This window comes from Nanorana parkeri, unplaced genomic scaffold (genome assembly GCF_000935625.1).
Source record: "Nanorana parkeri isolate BGI_ZX_2015 unplaced genomic scaffold, ASM93562v1 scaffold1, whole genome shotgun sequence".
Lineage (NCBI taxonomy): Eukaryota > Metazoa > Chordata > Amphibia > Anura > Dicroglossidae > Nanorana > Nanorana parkeri.
In genome coordinates, this window is record NW_017306269.1 from 1,307,672 (window position 1) to 1,329,820 (window position 22,149).

At 43.0% G+C, this 22,149-nt stretch overlaps 1 protein-coding gene across 1 annotated transcript in view; it reads right to left on the bottom strand.

Moving 5' to 3' along the window:
• The window catches only part of KCTD3 (potassium channel tetramerization domain containing 3), a 55,511-nt gene that overhangs the window by 7,825 nt on the left and 25,537 nt on the right, over window positions 1-22,149 (bottom strand). Inside the window, exons 7-12 of the mRNA XM_018576180.1 lie at window positions 20,735-20,872; window positions 11,775-11,865; window positions 7,575-7,765; window positions 3,904-4,019; window positions 2,489-2,576; window positions 2,221-2,337 (exon numbers count right to left, since the gene is read on the bottom strand). Of these exons, the coding sequence (XP_018431682.1) occupies window positions 2,221-2,337; window positions 2,489-2,576; window positions 3,904-4,019; window positions 7,575-7,765; window positions 11,775-11,865; window positions 20,735-20,872 (741 nt within the window). The remainder of the gene's footprint in view (window positions 1-2,220; window positions 2,338-2,488; window positions 2,577-3,903; window positions 4,020-7,574; window positions 7,766-11,774; window positions 11,866-20,734; window positions 20,873-22,149) is intronic.

Below are 22,149 nucleotides of genomic sequence, written 5' to 3' on the forward strand. Positions count from 1 at the left end.
CCCCGTCCGTTCCTCCAGTCAGCGCTGGAGGATTGGAGCGGGGAGGGGGGAATCCCTACAGGGAGCCGTGAGTGACAGCCATGGCTCTCTGCAGGGACAGGATCGAGAAGCGAGCGAGCGACGGTATGTGTTCTCTCACTTTCCGATCTATTGAGCCGACGTGTGACAGTTTCATTGTCACAAGTCCGCTCAAACTATGGGGATGAGTGAAAATCACTCGCCTCATAGTTCTCATGTAACTCTTCCAATGGCATGCCTCAGCATCTCCACGCTTACCCACACTGGGAGGAATTCCTAAAAACTGGAGGAGACAGAATCTGGAGCAGTTGCCCACGGCAACCAATCAGCTTCTCTGTTTTATTTTCAATGCTTAACTGAACTCACTGAAGCCGATTGGTTGCCATATTTTGTCTGCTCCAGTTGTTATGAACTCCCCCTCACCCCCCTGTGTCTTACTCCTCCCAAAAAATATAAACAAAGTACCCTTCATTAATGTGCAGATTAAAGGGGTGACCTTTACTCTGTATATGATGCCAGTTAAAGCAACCCTACCAGTATATAACAAAGTAAATACAATTTGTTCCTTTTTTACCTTTTATTACCCTTTAACTAACCCTAATATGCCCCAATGAACTGCTTCTTCCTTTTCCACCCTTAGCTATAATGTTTTTGCTCATTCTTTTTATTTCAATTTTTTTAACTGTTACTATTGACACTTCTTTCATTTTCTTAGTTCTTTAACCCCTTTCACTGCCAAGGCCTTTTTTTCATTTTCTGCACACGTTATAATCCACATTCAGGCCTGAAAATTACTTCAAACCTCCAAACATTATATATTTTCTGAAAACCAACACTCTGCAGAATAAAATCGTGGCAGTTGCAAATTTGTACTTTGCATGATATTAGCGCAACTTCCTATTAAACCCCCCAAATTTTGTGAAAAATGCATTTAAGTTATATTTAGTATAACTTATACCCATTTGTTTTGTAAAATATAAGAGGAGGTTACGACAAGTAAATAAGATACTCAACATACTCAGGTTAAAAATTGTGTGCGCCCGTGAAATGGCAACAAAATTCAGTATCACAAAAAGTCTGTAGACGACGCTTTAAAATCCCCCACAGGTCATCAATTTAGAGATACGCGGAAATATTGGCCATAGAATTATTGCTCTCACTCTGGCGTGCACGGCGATACCCAGCATGTGTAGCGCGATCGTCATTTTCGTAAGTAGGCATACGCGACACGTGTTAACGTGAATACACGCACGCCAGCAGGGGACTTTACACATTTAAAAAAAAATATTTTTACAGGGCCCTGGGGTTGGACCACAGTTTTACAACGTCCAACCTCGTTCTTTCTCCCTCTTTTTCGCATAGTATGCGTTTTGTTTTTTTTGCTTTTCTTTTCTCTCTCTTCCTTTAGCTTTTCGTTCTCATGCTATAGCTGGTCTCACACTCTAATATACTATCTATAAACGGGTGGAAATCTGAGCCTATCTAGAGGCAGAGCCAGCTGTACGCGCCCCCTCCCCAGTCCGATCCACCAGTCAGCGCTGGCGGATCGGAGCGGGGAGGGGGAATCCAGCCCCTCCCCTGTCACGGCAGAGGGCTGAGACAGGATAGCCTTAAATGGAGACTTATTAATGTCTGTTGACATGATTTTTTCTTCTCATTGTAACTCTATTTTTTTTTCTTTTGACTGTTTCACTTATTGTATCATAAAATGCTTTAAATAAAGAATACATAAAAAAAAATAACTTTAACTTTACTTTAATTGCCATCACATAGAGGGGCTTACAGGCCACCCATCTGATAGCATATTGGTGGTGACCAGTCCTCTTTAAGGTGATACTGGGGGTCCAAAGACTCCAAGTGTGACCTTTCTACTTTAAATAAGCTATTGAAGTGCAGATCGCACATCAATATCTTATTGCTGGGCTTCAGGAGCCGAGCAATGACTGCTATGGGACCGGAAGTGAAGCAATCCGTGTCGTTCCCGGTCCCATGGAGCGGAGAGGAGATCGGTGAACGGGCATCTTTTATTGTAGAGCCGACGGTCAGCTGCACAATTGTAAACAGAGTCCCTGTTTAAACAGGCCCCCTGCCAATGACGTTATATGTACGTCACTGGTCACAAAGGGGTTAAGGACAGAGAGTACCTTAAAGACATTTAACTTTACAGTAGATTTTTTCAGGAAGGATCCCGGTGTCACTCACTGGTTTTGGGTGTGAGGTAGACACTCAGGGCAGTGATAGCATCATTGGAGGGATCATGATACAGTTCGGTCACCAGCAGATCATTATCCTTCATGCGCAATGGAAACTTCTGCATATCTGGAATAAGAAAAAAATTGCAGTGTCAACCCCCGAGTCAGGTGACCCCATGATAGATGGTTGAGGTACAATCAGAAGGTAATAAGAAATGAAAGATGTTTCCATTCCTTTATCTGACCACAAGGGCTCCATATTTCCGCTTTTCACTTACCTATATAATAGATGGATCCATTGTTACATCCCAGAAGCAGGAAGGAGCCGGCTGTGTCATAGCTGGTGATGGGGACAACGTCCTGCACCTGAGGAGACACACCAATATCTGTTCACATTCTGAATGCAATGACTTTTCACTAAAGCCAGTCACTCCAAGAACAATTCACATAACCAGTGGGAATAAAGTGCATCAGATATATTTTCATATTAAGTGCTAGCATGCAAAGTAACGCATAAGTGTAGCACTTCCAACCATTTATTAGCGCTCACAGTACTTCTCCTGACAATGCTCCTTTCTCTTGAAGTACAGCACCACCTTTGTTTAGGCATCATCACAGGTCAGGATCTATTTTCTGGACTGAGATGCTAGCTCAGGGATCACAAGTGTGGAAACTCTGGTATCTGTGAGGTTCTTGGCCATATTTAACAATGTGTGGCACTGATCAGTCCCTGCTGCAGCCTCGCATCTTGTGACTTGCTACAAAATTACACTGTTGCAGTCTGTTCACTTAAAGGAGAACTATGAGGTGAGGGACAATCTCTCATCCTCACAGTTTGAGCCGACGTGTTTCAATGAAACTCAATAGATCGGGAAGGAAGCGAACACATACCGTCGCTCACTTCTCGATCATCTCCCTGCAGAGAGTGGTGAGCGTCAGTCACCGCTCCCTGCAGGGATTCCCCCCCACTCCCCGCTCCTCCAGTGCTGACTGAAGAAACGGATGGGGGAGGGGTGGCCTCTAGGCAGAGCCAGCTGTCACTCCCGCAGCTGGGTGGATCTCGACAGTAATGTCAGGATCTGTCCCGGCTGCGGCGGTCTCAGTATACCGCGAGCTTTATACCATATACTGAGCTTTGGGTCACGGGAGGAGGTTAGTATATGTCCTCCCGTGACCCTTAAGAGAACTATGGGGAAAAACACTAACCCTATAGTTCTCTTTTAAAGGAGAGAAGACTGAACAAATGCTTTCTGCTGCCTACAGCAAACTGATGACATCTTCTCAGACTAGGCACAATCACTGAACTAGAGTCCAAGAGCTGAATTTGTAAGTTAAAGGTAGAGCTATTCTGACATGGATGCTGTTGCTGTATGTTGTGACATGTCAGGAATGTATTCATGCAGACCTATAGTTGATGGAAGGTCCACTGTCACTTTGGCCACCAGAGGGCACTGTTCTACTGAAGTCTATGAAGAATGTTTTGTATTCATTTCGATTACAATTATTAACCACCGTACAGTAGTACCGGAGCAATTTTGTAACTTTTGCACACACATACTACAATCAAACTACATGCTACAATGTGGATATATAAAATTACTTAAAAAACGTCAAACAAGTATATATTTTCTGAAAGCAGAGGCCCTGTAGAATAAAAAACAGATATAGATATACAGATGTACTCAGGACTTACCTGCCAGTGCTGAGTGACTGCATTCCACACTCCAACCTTCCCTGTGTGGCTTGTAGCTACCAGCTGGTTACCGATGAAGAACAGTGCATCCACTGGTACACCAAGACTAAACACGCCTAAAACATCAACAGACAAAGATTGTTTAGAAGTCACTTATCTATCTCAGAGAAATCACCTATCAGTAAAAGTGTATCTTAAAAGGCAAAAACAGGACTTTTGTACTTTGCGTAAAATCCATTTCTCAGAGTTCATTTGGGGACAAAGCACCGGTAGTTGGCGCAGAAGTCTGTGTGAGAAGACTGGAGAAATGAAAGGATCGCTTTTCTGATTAAGAGGCAGAAGATTTGCCTGGTGAACTCAGCTTAGATTCTGGATAAAACTGAGACAAAACAATCTCACGTTTAGTTTACCAATTTGTATTGAGATTGTAGTCCATCCCAGGAGTGAGCTTGGAGTGTGTGTTGTAAGGTAGCCACCGCTCCAAGCTTGCTCCTGTGGTAGACTATAACTTCAATACAAATTGTTAAACTAAACATGAGGTTGTAGTCCATCACAGGAGTGAGCTTGGAGCGGTGGCTACTTTACAACACACACAGGGACCAGAGGGAACAGAAGTAGCCCCCCCCCCCCCCCCAGAAGGAAGGACAGTGTCAGCACCAATTCAGAGATGATTTGAGGATCTACAACCGAGTGATACACAAAGAAGATACATTTTTGTTAATACTAAAGGTAATGAATGTATTTTTAAGATTTAACTCCCAAGTTTAGTAAAACAGATGCAATTATCTTATATTTAGAGATCTAAAAGGTTATAAGATTTCTTTTTAGGTCTTTAAAATCTGCATTCATAGCCGTTACATGACCCCAGAAACAAACCAATTAAAACAATGTCTTTTAAGCCCCCCCAAAATCTTTTGTTATGCATTAAAAGATGTGTGCCGCTGAGATGCAGGCAATAATAATAAAAACAGAGAAACAAGTGTAACTGATTACTCCAGAGGAGCTGGGGGTTCAGGAAAATCAAGAGAGGCAGCTTGAATGGTCTGAAGGAATTTAAAGTGTCGCTCCTGCTTAGACTCAGCCATGACGACTGCTCTCCGCAGGGACGAAGATGGTACAAATAATGACATGTCCTTGTCTTAAGGGGCCCTCTGCGTAAAATACTGCTTATGGCAGCAATCTGCTTGTGGTGTCTCCGGTAAGTAATACTGAAAGCCCGGCTGCCTAGGGGACAGCTTTATCACAGACATGCCAGCCTTTGTAATTTTCTTTCGGTGGTCTTGGCGAGCTGCAACAACAAATTGTTTCTTTTGCCGAGTCTGAACAAACAGCACCTCTGCAGTCCCCTCTATGCAATCCAAAAGTGTCGTTCCCCGGCCACCGCAATCACAAAACCGAGTGGAGAGGCACTTCATTATGAAATAAAATGGAAATATAATTGGGGTGGATGTTAGCAATTTGCCGGCATCTCGCCCCGGTGCCTCCAGGTTCTGATTGTACTGCCAGCTGCTCCAAACTTTATTCCCCTCTACAGCCCTGAAAAATGGACCTGATATTAAACCAGATTATCAATTTCTTCCTTATGCACGGCTGGATATTGAAAGGACTTTCGGTATTGCTGTGTGCCAGCCACGTTGTTCAGCTGCCTGCTTTATTTCCACAGATCTCATTTGTTATGGTAGGCCTTACAGCTCATCCCTATGAAGGAAAAACAGCAACTTCTAGCAAATGTTCGGTAAAGCAAACTCCTAAATAGACCCCCGACGCCAGACCATTTATTACGTATATATTATATGTGCATTTAATGTATGTTAGGCATGTCATTTAAATGCAAGCACATTTTCTGTATGTTTGCCATCGTGTCTTACTTTATACAGTTTTAAGAAAAAATTGGATTTTTGTATTTGAATTTTACTGTAAAATCCATCTCTTGGAGTTCATTAAAAGAGAACTATGGGGTTAGGGCTTTTCCCCATAGATCCAGTCTCTCCGGTCACGGCTCTCTGCCGGCACAGGATCGAGAAGTGAGCGAGCGACGGTATGTGTTCCCTCACTTCCCGATCTACTGATCCGACCTGTGACAGTCTCATTGTCACAGGTCGGCTCAGATTATGAGGCTGAGTGAAAATCACTCACCTCATAATTCTCCTTTAAAAGAGAACTATGGGGTAACCTTTTTATCCCATAGTTCTACTTGGGGTCATGGGAGGACATTTACTAACTTCCTCCCGTGATCCAAAGCTAAGTATATAGTGAGCTATTGCCCGCTATATACTGAAAGCACCGCAGCCAAGACGTATGCCGACAATATTATCGAGATCCACCCAGCTGGCTGATGGACAGCGGGCTCTGCCTATCTAGAGCCAGCTGTGCCCGCCCCCTCCTCCGTCCGTACCTCCACTTAGCGCTGGAGGATCGGGGAGGGGGGAATCCCTGCGGGGAGCGGTGACTGACAGTCACCGTTCTCTGCAGGCAGATGATCGGGAAGTGAGCGAGCGGTGGTATGTGTTCGCTCACTTCCAGATCTATAGAGTTGACATGTGAGAGTTTCATTGTCACACGTCGGCTCTAACTATGTGGATGAGTGTAAATCACTCACCTCATAGTTCTCCTTTAGGGACACAGGATTTAGTTAATCTGATACAATTGGGTTATACTGACACCTTCCTCCTGAAGGTGACAATATAACCCAATTGTATCAGGCTTACTGAATCCTGTATCCTTAAAACCAAAAAAGAAAGAAAGTAAAATAAAGAAAGGAGGAGTTTGTGATTTCATTGCAGAGTTCTTGCCAGTAACAGAACTTCCTGTTGCAGGCTTACAATGCTCATCCACTGCCACTCAATCAGCAGACAGCAATTGGCAGCTAGACCCCAGCACTGTCACATGGGAGGTCACATGTTCCCTTATGCCCAAAAGCACCTTACTGGATGCGAGGGGGATAGGAGTGGCAAGGGAGTGCTGGTAAGGAGAGTTTAAGATGAAGCTGATCTCAAAAAGTGAAGAGTTGCTATGTTATATGGAACATTTTGAAATTCTAATTTGTTCCCAAGCAGTACCCTGAAAATGTTTTAATCTTTTGTCTTGAATTCCTCTCAAACAATAGCAGTGAACTTCCTGGTCAGTGCACTTCCACATCTCAATGTGCCTACATACTCCTGTGTCATAGCTGTATATCAGCAATTAGGGATGTCCCGATACCGATGCTAGCATCGGAATCGGGCCCGATACAGGGCATTTTGACAAGTACATAGCGCACAATGTGAGATCTAAGGCACTGCTGCCTCAGGTAGTCTCAGGAGATTTACAGTGGGATTTAGTGATGTCAATATTGTGCTGCTTACTGTTCTTGCTGGTGGCTCTGACATTGCCCCTGCCAAGATGGCCGCATCCACACAGTGCAGAACAAGGCATCGAAAATCAGTAATGTGGAACAGATCAGCTGCATAGATATCATAGGCCATGCTGTACTAGTCATTTGTCTGCCTTTTTGTGGGCACAGATTTCAGATTTCCCTTTAACGGGTGTGAGGTGTGCTTCAACTGTCCCATTCAGGGCAAGGTGAAACTGTCTCTATAATAGTGATCTAAACTCTAACCAGGCAAAATGAGAATTACTTTATGGAAAAAGCACAGACGATTTCTACAGTACTGCTGGACAGAGAGTTTCACCTATTTCACTGCCACTGCTTCCGTCCTGTATGCTCCAAAGGATAATGCTGCTTTCTGAAGCGACTGCCACCATCTTGTCTTTATCGCCATGAGGGCCTCCGACTACCTTGGCGTTGAGGGCCACCCTTTCAATGGTCAAGTCCAAATAGGGGCTTGAGAAGACTTGTTGCCAGCCAGAGGATTCCTTTATCCTGTGAGAAGGCACAAAGGAAATATGGAAGGCTCATTAGCATTAACAGTGAACAGTTAAATGTACCAGTTCTGTGCAAACTTTTCCCAGTACCGTGCAACTCGAAGCATCTAGAATTTTCTACGAGATGTTAAATACCAGAAGCATCCAATGCCCCCTATATGGTTCCGAGTACCAGTATCTAGCACTCTAGATAACTTCAGGGGTGGTTCCCCTGGGGTTCTCTCCAGCCTTGTGGGTGTTCTTTGACTTTTAGCATATGTTGGGGGGGCTCTCACAACTTTTCTGTCTTGCTACATGAACAGTTGCTATACCAGGCAACCCTTTTCTCATCATGGAACATCTGTCCCTGTTTGTAGGGCTTTTTCTCTCCCTCATTTTGAGCATCTGGTAGTGTGTTTTACCTGTTATTTTGGTGAATTGCTGGATGTCACAGGCATGGGCTCTTTGCTCTTTCAGAGAGGAGTTCCTATTGGCGGTGGTTTTTCTTGGTCCTGCTCTAGAACATCAGGTTATTGGTGCATCCCTGGTATTGGTGCATCCCTGGTATTAAAAATGTGTTTTGGGGAAAGGAAATCTTCTTTAAAGACAATATGCAAACACCTACAGCGCCCTGAACTCAGGTATCATCATAAATGATTTTGGTAACGTTGGCCTGGTCCTCCATCATCACAATTCCTTAATGGTCCATTTACATGAGCGGTGTCTTTACTAGTCAATAGAGAAGTAGGGAGGCTTCGGGCCAGAAGTCAACCCATATTCCAGAGCTCCTGAATAGTGCATGAAGTGAAGACACATGCAGGTCTTCCTATGTGCATGAACTGTGTCATCGTCATTCTAACAGGTGTACTTTAAAGTAAGATATTTAAAAATCCTTTAAAATCAAACCCTAAACTACACAAAAAAACACTTCACTACTCAATAACATGCTGCTGATTATATTGTTTTCTTCTGTTTCTGGTGTTTTATTCTTTGTTTTTTAGTACAACATAATTCACAACTTCAACATTGTCGCTCTCTATCCACAAATCAAACGTGTCTCAATTCCCCCCCTTTGTCCGGAATATGAGGAGGGAGAGAAAGATGGAGAAGCAGCATTAGCCTCTACGCTTTTCCTGCCATTAATAAAAGTTCTGTCAGGTGCCAAGCTTTCTATTTTTCTTTGAGTCACCACAAGTGTGCCTGACTGTGACTGAAACAATTTGAAACTGCGGGTGAGGACAGCCAGGCAATCAATTTGAAAAGCATTAGAGCAAGATTCTTGACAAATTTCAATACACCCCTCGCCTTGTTCACTCTATCACGCTTAGAAAAGAGGGAAAGCCGCGGCCAGTCGTCTTAACACGTTATAAAACAATCAAATTACTTGTTTTGGTTTATATAATAATAGTAATAGAATATAAAATAAACATTCAGAAAACCGTAAAATACACAAACAGAACAAACTAAACCCGAGCAAAGTATCCAAAAGTTTAAAAGCTTACTAATTCTTCTGACTGTTCTCAAACCTGTTCCAAGGGAGCCACGGGAGGTGCTATTGTTACATTAACCATCACCACAGGGCCACCTGTACACAATGGGAACCTTGTAAAAGAAGAAGCAATATAGTTTCCTTTCAAGCAGCCCGTTTCGGGTGGGTAAAATATCTGCTCCCCCATCACATGCTGTGGTGGTCCTGTAGTGATGTACAAGCCGGTGGGACAAACAGGGAAAGGAGCAGGTTTTCTACACATGCGGACACGTAAAACACCTTCAGCGGCCAAGAACAAGTAATGCGAAGGCGTTACAACACATGGGTGCCCAGAAAGTTCATTGTCTGTTCTTCCCATTGTGTGCAAGTGGCGACAGGGTCACTAACATTGTAAAAGCTAAAATCCAGGCAAATAGCTATCAACAGCTTACATTCAGAGGTGCAAAGCATTTTACTAACTTTTTAATTTGTTTCACCTAATTTGTAATTCATTTTGGCCAGTCTTGAGATCTAGACATCCCAAATGGACAGCTCAGCCAGGTTTGCTAAACAGTACCGGCGCCTTCAAATCCAAAAAGAGCCCAGCAGTAAAAATACAGCAAACACGATGGAGGCAGCTCCCACATATTAGATGGACCACCAGTCTATGAGAAAAGGAACAAAAGAGAGCGCCTCCATAGTGTAAAAATGTTATTTAATAGTAAAGCCCAGCCAGGTCTTTGACCTCCACTGCATCAGTTTCACAGCTTGGTCAAGAATACGGAGTCAAAACACACCAAAATGTCTGCGGACTGGACAATGAAGGAGCAGCAGCACATGAAGTCATCCCTCTGCTCTTGTATGAAGATGGAAATTGTAATTCTTGTTGTTTACAATGCAAAAAAAACATGTTGAAAGGCTGAGATATACACCAATTAGCCATAACATTATGACCACGTAGAGGTTAAGTGAATAACTGATTATCTCCTTAGAGTGGCACCTGAAGTGGGTGGGATATATTAAGCAGCAAGTGAAAATTGCATCCCTGAAGTTGATGTGTTGCAAGCAGAAGAAAATGACCAAACATAAGGATTTAAGGGACTTTGACAAAAAACTAATTGTGATGGCTAGATGGGTCAGAGCAACTCCAAAACTGCAGCTCTTCTGGGATGTTCCTGGTCTGCAGTGGTTAGGACCTACTAAAAGGGGTCCAAGGAAGGAAAACCAGTAAACCAGCAACGGGATTGGGTAGCCAAGGCTCACTGATGCACATGGGGAGCAAAGTTTGATCCAATAGAAGAGCTACTGAAGGTCAGTTTGCTGAAAAATTAATGCTGGTTCCGATACAAAGGGGTCTGAACACACAGTGCATTGCAGTTGGTTGGGTATGTGGCTGCATAGCCACAGACCAGTCAAGTTGCCCGTGCTGACCAGTGTCCATTGTCAAGAGGGCCTATGAGCATTTGAACTGGACCACGGAGCAATGGAAGAAGGTGGTCTGGTCTGATAAATCACGTTTTCTTTTACATCATGTGGGCAGCCGGGTGCGTTTGTGTTGCTTTCCTAGGGGAGCAGATGGCACCAGGATACACTATGGGAAGAAGAAAGTCGGGGAGGAAGTATGATGCTTTGGGCAATGTTCTGCTGGGAAACCACGCGTTTGCCATCTATGTGGCACTTTGACATGTACCACCTACCTAAACATTGTTGCTGACCAAGTACACTTCTTCATGGAAACGGTATTCCTTGATGGCAGTGGCCTCTTTCAGCAGGATAATGCCCCCGCAAAATGGTTCAAGAATGGTTTGAGGAGCACAACACCGAGTTTGAGGTGTTGACCTCCAAGCTCTCCAGATCTCAATGGAATCGAGCATCTGTGGGATGTACTTGAAAACCAAGTCCGATCTACCTCACAACTTACAGGACGTAAAGGATCTGCTACTGACGGCTTGGTGCCACATACCACAGAATACCTTCAGAGGTCTAGTGGAGTCCGTGCCTCAACGTGTTATGGCTGATCGGTGTATATCTATCTATCAGGTATTATTTGCCTAATACAGAAGAAAGTCAGAACAATGGTGGGGGTGGCTTTTTTGGAAATTGAATATAATGGATTGAACGCTGGAAAGTTTTTGTGCCCAGAGAAAAGACGGAACAAGCTTTTCCAGGTCGCAAATGGCAGGCTCCATGTTTCTCTGGTGACAGGTTTTATTTATTATAATATAGGGCAAATTTTCAGATCCTCCTGTAAAGTAAAGTATCTCTCTACATCTTAGTTCCCCCATCTGTAGGCAATGTCATTATTAACTGAAAAAGCACGCATACCTCTACCTACAGATAGCTTTTAGAGTACTGCCTTCTTTACAACCTAATATAAAAGTTGGTGAACAGATGATCCTGATCTTGTTTTATGTTCATGGTGATCACAACCTAGGAGCTAATTTCAGAAGAGAAATCGTTTGTGTGGCCCAGAGCAAAAAGCATTCTGGGAAAAACAATCAGGACCTCAAGAAAAATATTAAATACACGAAGAAGTTCCAGACTGATGAATAATTCATACCTGTAGCAAACCACAAAATGAGCGTAGGCAGCAACAATCCAGTTGTGATGGCCTGCTACGATGAGTACTTTCCGCGGATCCACAGGGAATCCTGCAAAATACAAGAGGAAAATATATATGTATTTAATGCAAAAGCTCTTGGCAGGAATGCCTCAACAAACTCAAAAGAAAAAAAGACAGAGACAAACTTGCTGCACAAGTCAAATGATAGCATCAGCACCTTCTTAAAGGATATGGAAACCTTAATAATTAACTTCTTTTATTTGGTCCATTTTGGTCTATTAAATATACCATTAAAAGCATAGCTGGTTGAGAAGTTAAACACACACCTTCTGATCCTGATAGAAATCTAGTGAGCTGATAACTTCCTGCGCTCTCTGCCCCAACTGTACTGGTTTTGTTTTACTGTTATTGTTGTAAGCGCTCTCTTAGGACTACAGAACCAGTCCCACTCTAAGCACCCATTTACACCAGGGCGACAGTGTTTCAGCGCCGTTTTTGCATTTTTTAAAACTCGTTTCTTATGCGTGTTTCAGAATTTATTACATGGCGTTTTCTTTTTATATATCAGCGTGTTCTTGAAGCTTGTTTTCAGTTGTCCAATGAGAGGCAGGCTCAGCTGCTGAAACAACGCTCATAACGCGCATAAAAAAACGCTCGGAATCACTCAAAAACCCACTGATCAGCATGTTTCCATTGAAGTATATGGAGCAAAACGAGCTGATCAGCGCGACAAAAGAAGCTCAAGGACTATTTCCTGAGCGACAGGCGTATTTGTAAGTGTGATAGGAATGTATGGGATTTTATTTGCATGCGTTTCAGCGTGGGAAAATCCGTGCAACGAAACCGCCCTGGTGTGAACGTGGTCTTGTAGAGAATAGGAGATGGATGGATTCTTTTAGTCCTATCCTAGTCCTGATACAGAGGGGTGAGTGAGTGTTGTCATCCTAGGCATTCCACTGAAGTGTGTTACTTGCAGGATCATTAGTTAAAAATAAAAGGAAAAAAGCTTGAATTAAATTATTTAACGAAAGCAGCAACCACATGTAAGAATTGGTAAGCGGCAATAGATGAAACATTGGTTTTTGGGTTGAAAAATGCTTTCACCTCTTTAGGCCCAGAGCCTTTAACTACCACCCGCCGGTGAGTCTCGAGATCGGGAGATAGAGTGAGTGATGAGAGATCAGCTACACACGGTAGCATTTGTGTACTTATAGTAAAACCTTTTCTTGGAGTCCATTTATGGCGGCAGGAAGTCTTTAATCTTTGGGTTATACTGCAATCTACAGGAGGATGGGGCAAAAAAAATAAACCCACTGGAGGCCAGCACAGGATAGCACCGCCAACTAAAAGCATGCCTCAGTTGGAAGCAAAGCCGTACCAAGAGTATGATCATAAACAGAGTGGTGGTCCGAATCAGGCAATTGAAATAAATTTCCTTTTGACGAACTGGGGTCAGACAGAGGGATGGGAAAACAATGGCTTGGTTGAGGCAAAAGGTAGAAACTTCTTTAGACAAGAAGGAAGTCCTGTGCCTCAACAACACCTTGTTCCAAAAAGGCCAAACAGGCTTTTTTGCAGGATAAGGTCGCCAGTTCAGACATTTGCTTCACAGAGGTGGTGGCTACAATGAAAACCACTTTGTGGCTGAGAATAGAAAGAGGAATACCTTTAATAGGTTCAAATTATGGTTTCTGAAGCACAGAGAACCAGATTCAAAAATCCCTGAGTCATTGGATCATAGTCATTGGATCATAGACAGGGGGTGCTACAAATCAAAAAATAAAGTCTCTAAAACCGAACTGAAAGGCCGAACACCTGAACTTTGATAGTGCTATGAACCAAATGCTGGCCCAAATCCAGCTGCAAGGAAGGATTCATCCCGTAGCTCCTGGGGTGGAAGCCCCAAGATTCACACCAGTGAAGAATGCCTTCCACGTCCAGTGAGAGATCTTGCTGGAAGTAGACTTTCTGGCCTTAAACATCATAGCAATTAGACTCCAAAATGCCCCTATCCCATAGAACCTGGCTTTATCAACCATGCTGTTAGAGCCAGCAACTGACGAGCAGAATGGCAAATCAGCCCTTGGGAGAGAAGATCCTGACAACCTGGCAGTACCCATGGAACATCTGCCAGAAGTCTCACCAGGTTGGTGTATCACATTTGCCTGGTCTAGTCCGGACCTATAAGGAGCATTGGAATGCCCTCCCTCTCTGGACTATAGGGTTTAAACAAGGACCAGAGAATCTGATGGTTCTCCTGGACATGGAAGACTCTGGCCTAGGACATGTCCAGGACCAGATCCAGATACTCCAAGCAATGAGTCAGTGATGATTTCTGAAGATTTAGGATCCTCCCAAATGTCTTATGTGTGGACAAGTAGAAAAATGCTGACAGCGGGTGTGCTGCTGTCAGAATGCCAGAACAGTGACAGAGGCCAACCCGAAAATTTTCTGACCAGCTTCTTTGATTTTATTATTGAAGGATGCCGGAGGAAGGGTTGCCAAAAGGGCCTCTCACTGAACAAAGCTTACCCGGTTCATCACAAGCTGGCTTAAATTTGCACAGTGTATGGACAGCTTAGGTATCGCACAACGGGGATGTGACCTTGATGAACAGCCGAGGGGCAGAGCAGAGACCAAAAATGGCAGCATAGAGGTCCCACAAAGCATAGAAATCTCTGGTGTGCTGAAAAAGATGTGCACATGCAAGTAAGCTTCTTTGATGTCCACAGAAGCCAGGAAGTCTCCCTGATGGAGAGAGGCAATGATAGATCTAGTGGATTTCATCCAGAATTTCTGGACTCGAATGTAAACATTAAGTGTATTAGACTTGAGGAAGCTGAGGAATATTCCATGACGGAAGTAGAGCGGGACAGAGTCTGCAGGAACTGGTCTAGAAGCCAGGCCGGACCGAGGTTAAGTAGAGTAGATCTTTGTAATTTTAGACCCTAGACCAAAAAAAAACACTTAACCCTTGCAGTGTGGGCTAGCCCCACTGCAAGGGTTACGTTTCATTCTGCACAGAGTTCTTCTTTAATGATGCTGCAGCCATCTGCTACACACATTCAATCAGTAAGGGATCCACTGCAGCAGTGGCTAGATCTCTTAAAGTCAGACATGGTTTGGCAGAGTAAAATCACAGCCAGGATCAGGTATACAGCAGAACCCGCCAGTGAGAACAGAGCTCTGCTACAGGCTTTCACACTGCTGTGATTATGAAATACTTACACTTGCAGAGCATCCACTTCCTGCTTTGAAAAGGGCAAAAAGTTTTCAGTTTGCCAAAGCAATGCACACTGGGATTTTGCCTTGTCATCAGCAGAGCATTGCTGGGAAATCTCATCTCAGTGAAAGGCATTTTCCTCCCCTGAGATGATGTGCATGGTCACGTCTAGTCAGATGTACCAATTTTCAGGAAGTAATAGGAGAGCTAGTCATCTGCCCTTAGTATACATGGCCACTGTGAGAAGACTGGGGAAGAAAAAAGAAATAAGGAATGCAAAGAATACAAAGCCGGCAATTATCTAGAAGTATGTGTTTGAAGATTGCCATTACTAAACATTTCTAAAGGTGTCTTAGTTGTTATTTAAAGATATGGGAAATTTCCTCTTTAAAGACAGATGTATTCTTCACCGGTATGCAAGTGTCTTGTTAAAGCTGGGTTCACACCATTTTCCGTACCAGATCTAGAACATAGTGCATTGCGTTTTTACAGCGATTTTGCCACTTTCGGAAAATTTTTTCAAATTATTTTTAGCTTAGAATGGTCTTACAGGTGCGTTCCAGTACGTTCCGTGCGTGTTGATGCGTTCCAGTGCATTCCAGACCAGACAAAATAGGACAAGCGGTATTTTTCTGGTCTGGAACAGACTGCGCTTTTGGGAACAGAGGCCAGAAATAGCATAGGGATACATTTTGGGTTCGGAAACAGTCTGGTCTAAGGCAAGACACGGCCAGATCAATAGTGGAATTTGACCATTTTGGAGAAAACAAAAACAAAATCACAAAATGGATACAATGCTAACAAGTACTTGAAGAGGGCGAACAACTTATCAAGGTGCCTCCAATCTCCAAAGAGTAAAGGTTGGAAAAGGAGAAGGAAAATCTTTGAAGGCTTAGGAGTTTTAAACAATCCAATACAGGAAATAGAACTGGTAGAAGTAACAGGTTTATCCTCTAGTTTTATAATGGCATTCACTGCACCAATAAGAGCCGAAGCAGTCTTCTCATTTTGGATTAACCCCTTTGTGACGGGAGAAGTACACTGTACGTCCCGCCACAAAGGGACCAAATGACTCGTCACGTACACGTGACGAGTTATTTGCTGCATTAGAGGGCTGGTAACCGCTGAGAATCAGCACTTACCATTCATTAATGGATGCCTCAGTATAGAGGCATCCATTAATGAAAGGGTTAACCTTTTTCAGACACCCGATACCTTAATAATCGGGTGTCTGAGAGTCAAAGCAGAGCGGGCAAACATGCCGGCAAAAGCTGGCATTCTGACAGCTCGTATAGATCTAGAGATATCTCTCTTGGATCGAATACTGGCTTTTTTTTTTCACTTTCAGGGATACATAATGTATCTATTCCTGAAAGAAGAATGTTTCAGTTTTCTGATCATTGTTGGAACGATCAGAAAACCTTTAGGCCCCGTTTCACACTGAGCGATTTATCGCGCGGTAATTCCTGCGATATTGCGGCTATTTACCGTGCGATATCGCTCTCCAATGCTTGGCAATGGGGCAAAGGGTCCTGCTGTCACGGGTCGTGCGTCGCTACAGCAGGACCCTTTTTGGAGCGGATTTTGCCGCGATTCTAGCTTCCTCAATGCAAGCATTTGCACGATATCACGCGATATCGCACAAAATGCAAATCGCGCGACAAACGCGCGATTTGCGAATCGCGCAGTGTGAATGGGGCCTAAGTGACAGCTGAATCCTGAACTGCTGCAGGATCAGTGTCACTAACTTATTATTGGTTGTTCTGAAGTTTGAAGCAGCCGGATAATAACCAAAAATTTATTAATTTATCAAGCAGATGAATTCACAATGACTGCTTGATATAATTAAATAAAATTTGTAAAAGTTTTTAAAAAAATAGTGAAAAGTGTAAAAAAAAAAAGTGAAAAGTGTAAAGAAAAAACAAAGTGTAAAGAAAAAAAAGTGTAAAGAAAAAACAAAAAGTGTAAAAAAATAAAAAAAGAAGGACAAATAAATGAATGTATTTATTAATTTTTTTTTAGCTGTGCTGGTTTTGTAAAAAATACTACAAATCAAAACTGTTTTTTTTAAACGTTTTTTCCTTTTTTTAAAATATTTTATTTGTCCTAAGTGAGGCGTTAGACACACATATGTGATATAAATATGTAGCCCTATCTGTCCTCAAAAAAACAATATATAATATGTGTGGGTGCACTTTGTAAGAAAGTATATTACTGACGTGGAAGTATCACACAGCAAAAATGTCAAAAGTGTGTCAGTCATTTACGAACAGAAACTAAAAACAAGCTCAGTCATGAAGGGGTTAACAGCAGAAAACTGCAACTCCTCATGGATAAGCTCACTAGTCAAGAACTTAAGTGGCTTAGAATGGAGTCAAAGAGGACTCTGAGGACATAAGAGATGTAGAGGACAGCATGACCCCTGGTCACAGACATAGGCACTATCAGTAGGCACACTGCATGCAACCCCGGAGCTGTTGGTAGAAAGTGAGCTGTGTGAGGCTCAGAAAACTGACAAGAAGCTTGGAGGCTTCATAGGCCATATTGGGGACAGGCGAGTAGTTATAGACCTGTAATGGCAGAGAAGATACAGTAATGCTTGTACGACGCCAGATATTCCTAGCCTACACTCCTGCTCTCAGAAGCCAAAGTGAGTGGCAGGGAGAAGAACATTTAAAGTGAACCTGTTGATTAGCCCTGCATGACCAAAGAACAAGATCCTATGATTATGGACTGTGGGTGAAACATGTAAGGAAATAGTTTCTTTCGTTCTGGGGAGCTTTGGCAGGTGTATGCTGTTCCATGGATTGAAATAAAGTTGCATTTATTCAGAGGAGGCATTGAGTGCGGCTCTTTTTGGACAAAGAATAAGATTGTTAAAGTTTATATCTGAAATTGTATAAACACAAGAAACTTTTTTTTTTTTTTAAACAATCTAGGGTTTAAAGTGCAGTTCCACTTATAGTAAAATTAAGGCAGCTTGCACCATCTTGAAAGCCCCCGATATGAAAACGAAATTGGATCCCCAAACGAGACTGATGGCTGGACGCTTCTATGGAATGAATGCAACCTTGGCTCAGCGCGGAGGTGGGGGTTGTGCGAGTGTGCACGGTGCTTCCATTTATCTAACAGGTCAGGTACGCGCCTGGCAAGTCCCGTAATTGCATCACCATCACGGATCCATCACTGCTTCTCAAATCTGAGCTCATGAGACCGTCCTCCAGTGGAATGGGGCTATTGAAAGTGACACGCACACTAAATCATAAGTCTCTTAAGGAGAAACTGCCAGCCATACTTAATAACAAGAGTTTTGCTCAACACAGCCAATATCTACAAGTACAGACATTGATTCTATATTTATTCTCTGCCCTAACTGCGCTTTAAAAGAAAACAAAATAACAGAATTCTCCCGTCGTAGTGACGAAGATGTTAAAATGCCAGCAAGAACATGATCTCTTCATTAGGAGCACAATGGCCTCCCCAGTTGCTCCCAACAGTAGGTACATTTTGCTAGAAAGAATTGTTATTACAAGTCAGAAGTGCAATGTGCAGATTTGAGAGTCTTTGTCGGCGGTAGACAGCGGAGTCTCATGGAGTGAGCGCTGATCTCCCTCTTGGAGGTAAGAGTTTGATGAGGGAGGCAGCATAAGCACAGCTTTGTGCCATGTATACAAATGGTTCATTGGCTTGTTCTGTACATATGTTCTTCGAACAAGCCCGTTTGCAGACCCAGCAGGGCAGTAAGGCATTACAGTCACTTTAAAGATCTCTGTTTATGGTAAATCACATGATCAGGTCTTGGGAACAGTTAGAGAGTTGCAATTTGCAGTGTATTGGGAGAATACCGTAGATTTTTTATAAAGGAGGACATAAGGAACAATAAAGATGCCGATTCAAGTCAACCAATCAAATGTTTGCTTTCTTATACAAACCCGTACTAGAAAGCTATGACAGTTGCCATCTGATTGATTGCTATGTACAGATTTCTTTTCAGAAACCTTTCTTTTAAAGTCCAACTCTAGCATCCTTAAAAGTGACATTAAGGGTAAAAGCCCCCCCCCCCCCCCCCACAGTGCTAATGTAAGGATTTACCTTAAATGATGCCTCTTAATCCGATCTTCTTCTTTCCTGTAGTTTTTACCTGTCCCTCCAGCACTGGAGCGGGTCTCCAATCCAGCGCTGACTCCTCTGACCTCCTCTTCTCTGATGTCCCACGGATTCTGTGCGGGTGCACACTACTCCATATACTTACCTTGTGTCTCTCCTCGTCTCCCGGCCGAACATCTGAACTGCGCATGCGACCGCCCCAAGATCCTTTGCGGCCGCCCAGGACATTTTCAGATGTTCAGATGGGAGCTCGCGGCGGAGACACAGGTAAGTATTAACCCTTTGAAAAAGTTTTTCTTTTTTTATCGTTTTGCATATACCTACTGCTTGCCAGCAGTAGGTATATGCAAAAACCGCTGAGGGTTTAATAACCCTTTAATTTCCTTCCCCATCCTGCTACACACCCCTGGCCCCTTATTTAGAAAAAAAAAGATGTTCTTGCAGTACTGAGACTAATCACATGACATCATAGGTCCTCTTCCTCCTTCAGTGGTGAGCGGGTACTGTATGATGCAGGGAAAGGCACCATAATGATTTGGCACCACTCTATGCAGTTTTGTTCCTCGAGTTCAGGGCAGCCTGATGACGCCCCCCCCCCAGGGAGTAGGTCCTCAACGCCCTTGGGGGCGTCTCTGCGTGAGGCAGTGCTTGAGGGTTGCAAAAGGTATTCAATGCTTGAATTTTTATTTCTTTTAAATAAAGGGGAGGGGGGAGCTATCTGAGAAATAAAAATAGATGATGAAATCGGGCTTTAAGAAACTAAATGTTGTGTTGTAAGATACAGGTAAGGAGAAGCAGAGCTGTTACCTATAATGGATATCTGCTTTTAAGAAAACCCATGTCAAGGGAAATACATAGGGGGGGGCTTTGCTGACCTTTTCTCCTGTAAAATATAGAAGCCTGGCTCTTAAAGTGACCCATGCTCTTCCTCTTGCTATCCCATCTAACAGTGCAATCTCTATATTACTCCCTCTCTCATGCCTCATAGTTAGAGCCGACGTGTGACTAAGAAACTATCACATGTCGGCTCTATTGATCGGGAAGTGAGTGAACACATACCGTCGATTGCTCACTTCCCAATCATCTCCCTGCAGGGAGCGGTGATTGTGACGCCACTGAGTCAGGTTGAAAAAAAAGTCCATCAAGTTCAACAGGCATTTTTCCCTTATTGAACAGATATAACAATAGGCACCTTCAATAGTATATTTAACAGACCAAAAAGGGATAAAAAAGATAAAATTATTGTTAGTCACTATGCCGCCCTGATCAAGGGACCCTGCATGGCCCAAAACGTTGGCTCTATGAAGTATGTGATGTTTTACTTCAATAAATGAGCACAAGGATTTGATGCTACTAGTGGAGTGCTCGTGATCTTCACTTTTTACACGGTACCATCCGTGATTATCACCACGAGCACCACAGCTGTTTCAATCCCTATAAGGAGTGCAGGGGACACATCTGAATACTGCAAAGTTCATTGTTAGGGTTTACATACCTTCAAAAGCGTTGGCTGCGTTCCCTGCAAACATTTCTCAATGTGTCGGTTTTCTTCTTCATTACCTTACAAAATCTGAACAGAGTCTTCCACATAGCAAAGCATTGAAGGCTCATAGAATGGAACACTTACCGAGCTTGGCCATGCCCTCTATAGCAGAGAGTGTAGGCTGCAGGGTGCTGCTCTGAGCTGCTCCTTCACATGGTCTCTGGCTGGCTTTACTCTCCGCAGAGGATGGAGCTTCACATGTTAGCTTGCGGCTGGGAATAGCTAGAAAGACACAAGTCTGCTGAATAAAGACATTCATGCATCCTAATCTAAACAACAAGGTTGTTTTAAATTTCCTGCAGATATAAAAAATATTCAATGCAATGGATAAATCATTGTTATAACTGAACATATTTTTCACTTCCAACTAAGCTCTGCTAAAAGTGACTAATGAAATCAGCGCTGATATAGAATACATCAACATGATAACAAACTTGCACTGGAAAATGAACAGTTGTAATCCAATTTGCTGCTTTTAAGGAACACGCTCGCTTCTTATTTTGCACACTCTAATAAATGCTGCAATTTCCATTTTACAATTCAGGAAAAAGAAAAAATGTCTGCCAGTAAAACAGAAGAGATCTCCAACGACACTGAAAGGGCTAAGAAATATAAAAACTGCTTTACAGTCCACTTAATAGGAACAGACTCCAGCCATTAAAGTCATTATTTTAATTCACATTATTAATTCGGCACTTACTGCAATAATAACCTTTTCAAAGAGGACATGTCTCCCAATATACGACTGGAAAAGTCACTCTGCACATTTTTATACTATTAATTACTGAATTAATGCTGAAAAAGAGAGGGTTGGGCTCAGAGAGAACACCATAAAATGTCATATCTAATTGCTAATATCTGTATAGTTGTGTATTCATGAAACTTTCAGTTTGATACCCTAGCAGGCAGACTGGAGTCCGGTTGTCCGTACTATAAAGGATAGTTTTGTTTTTTTTGCTAAGTGGTAATTATTTCAGAACCAGTTTTTGGGAGATGTATCCCCTTTATTTAATCCAAGCAGTACTGGTACACAAAGATTCAGCCCTGGTTCACACCTAGGAGTTTCTGAGCAGTTCGAAAAAAAGCGCCAGACGCCTGAAAAGATACAGGAGCTTCTTTCGGCAGTTAAAAGCCCATATTTTCCTCCCCATAGACTTCAATGGAAATGCCCAGAAACCCGCAACAGAAGCATGTTGCACATTTTCCTGAGCGTTTATACACGCTTCCTTCCATTGCCCACAATGGTTTATGAGCTGGCAATCAAAACGTTAAAAAGTTTAAACGCGCATACAAATGTCCACAACGCGCATAATTGCGCAAATAACCGCTTGCTGCTAACGCGCGTACAATTGCGCAAAAAACGGTGCCGCCTAGTTGTGAACCAGAGTTAGAGAGATGCTTGGAGAAAATCTTCCAATAAAGAAGAACGGGCAAAACTTTTATTAACCCTGGCGGTGGGGCTACCCTTACACTGCAAGGGTTAACTGCTCGTTGTCTAG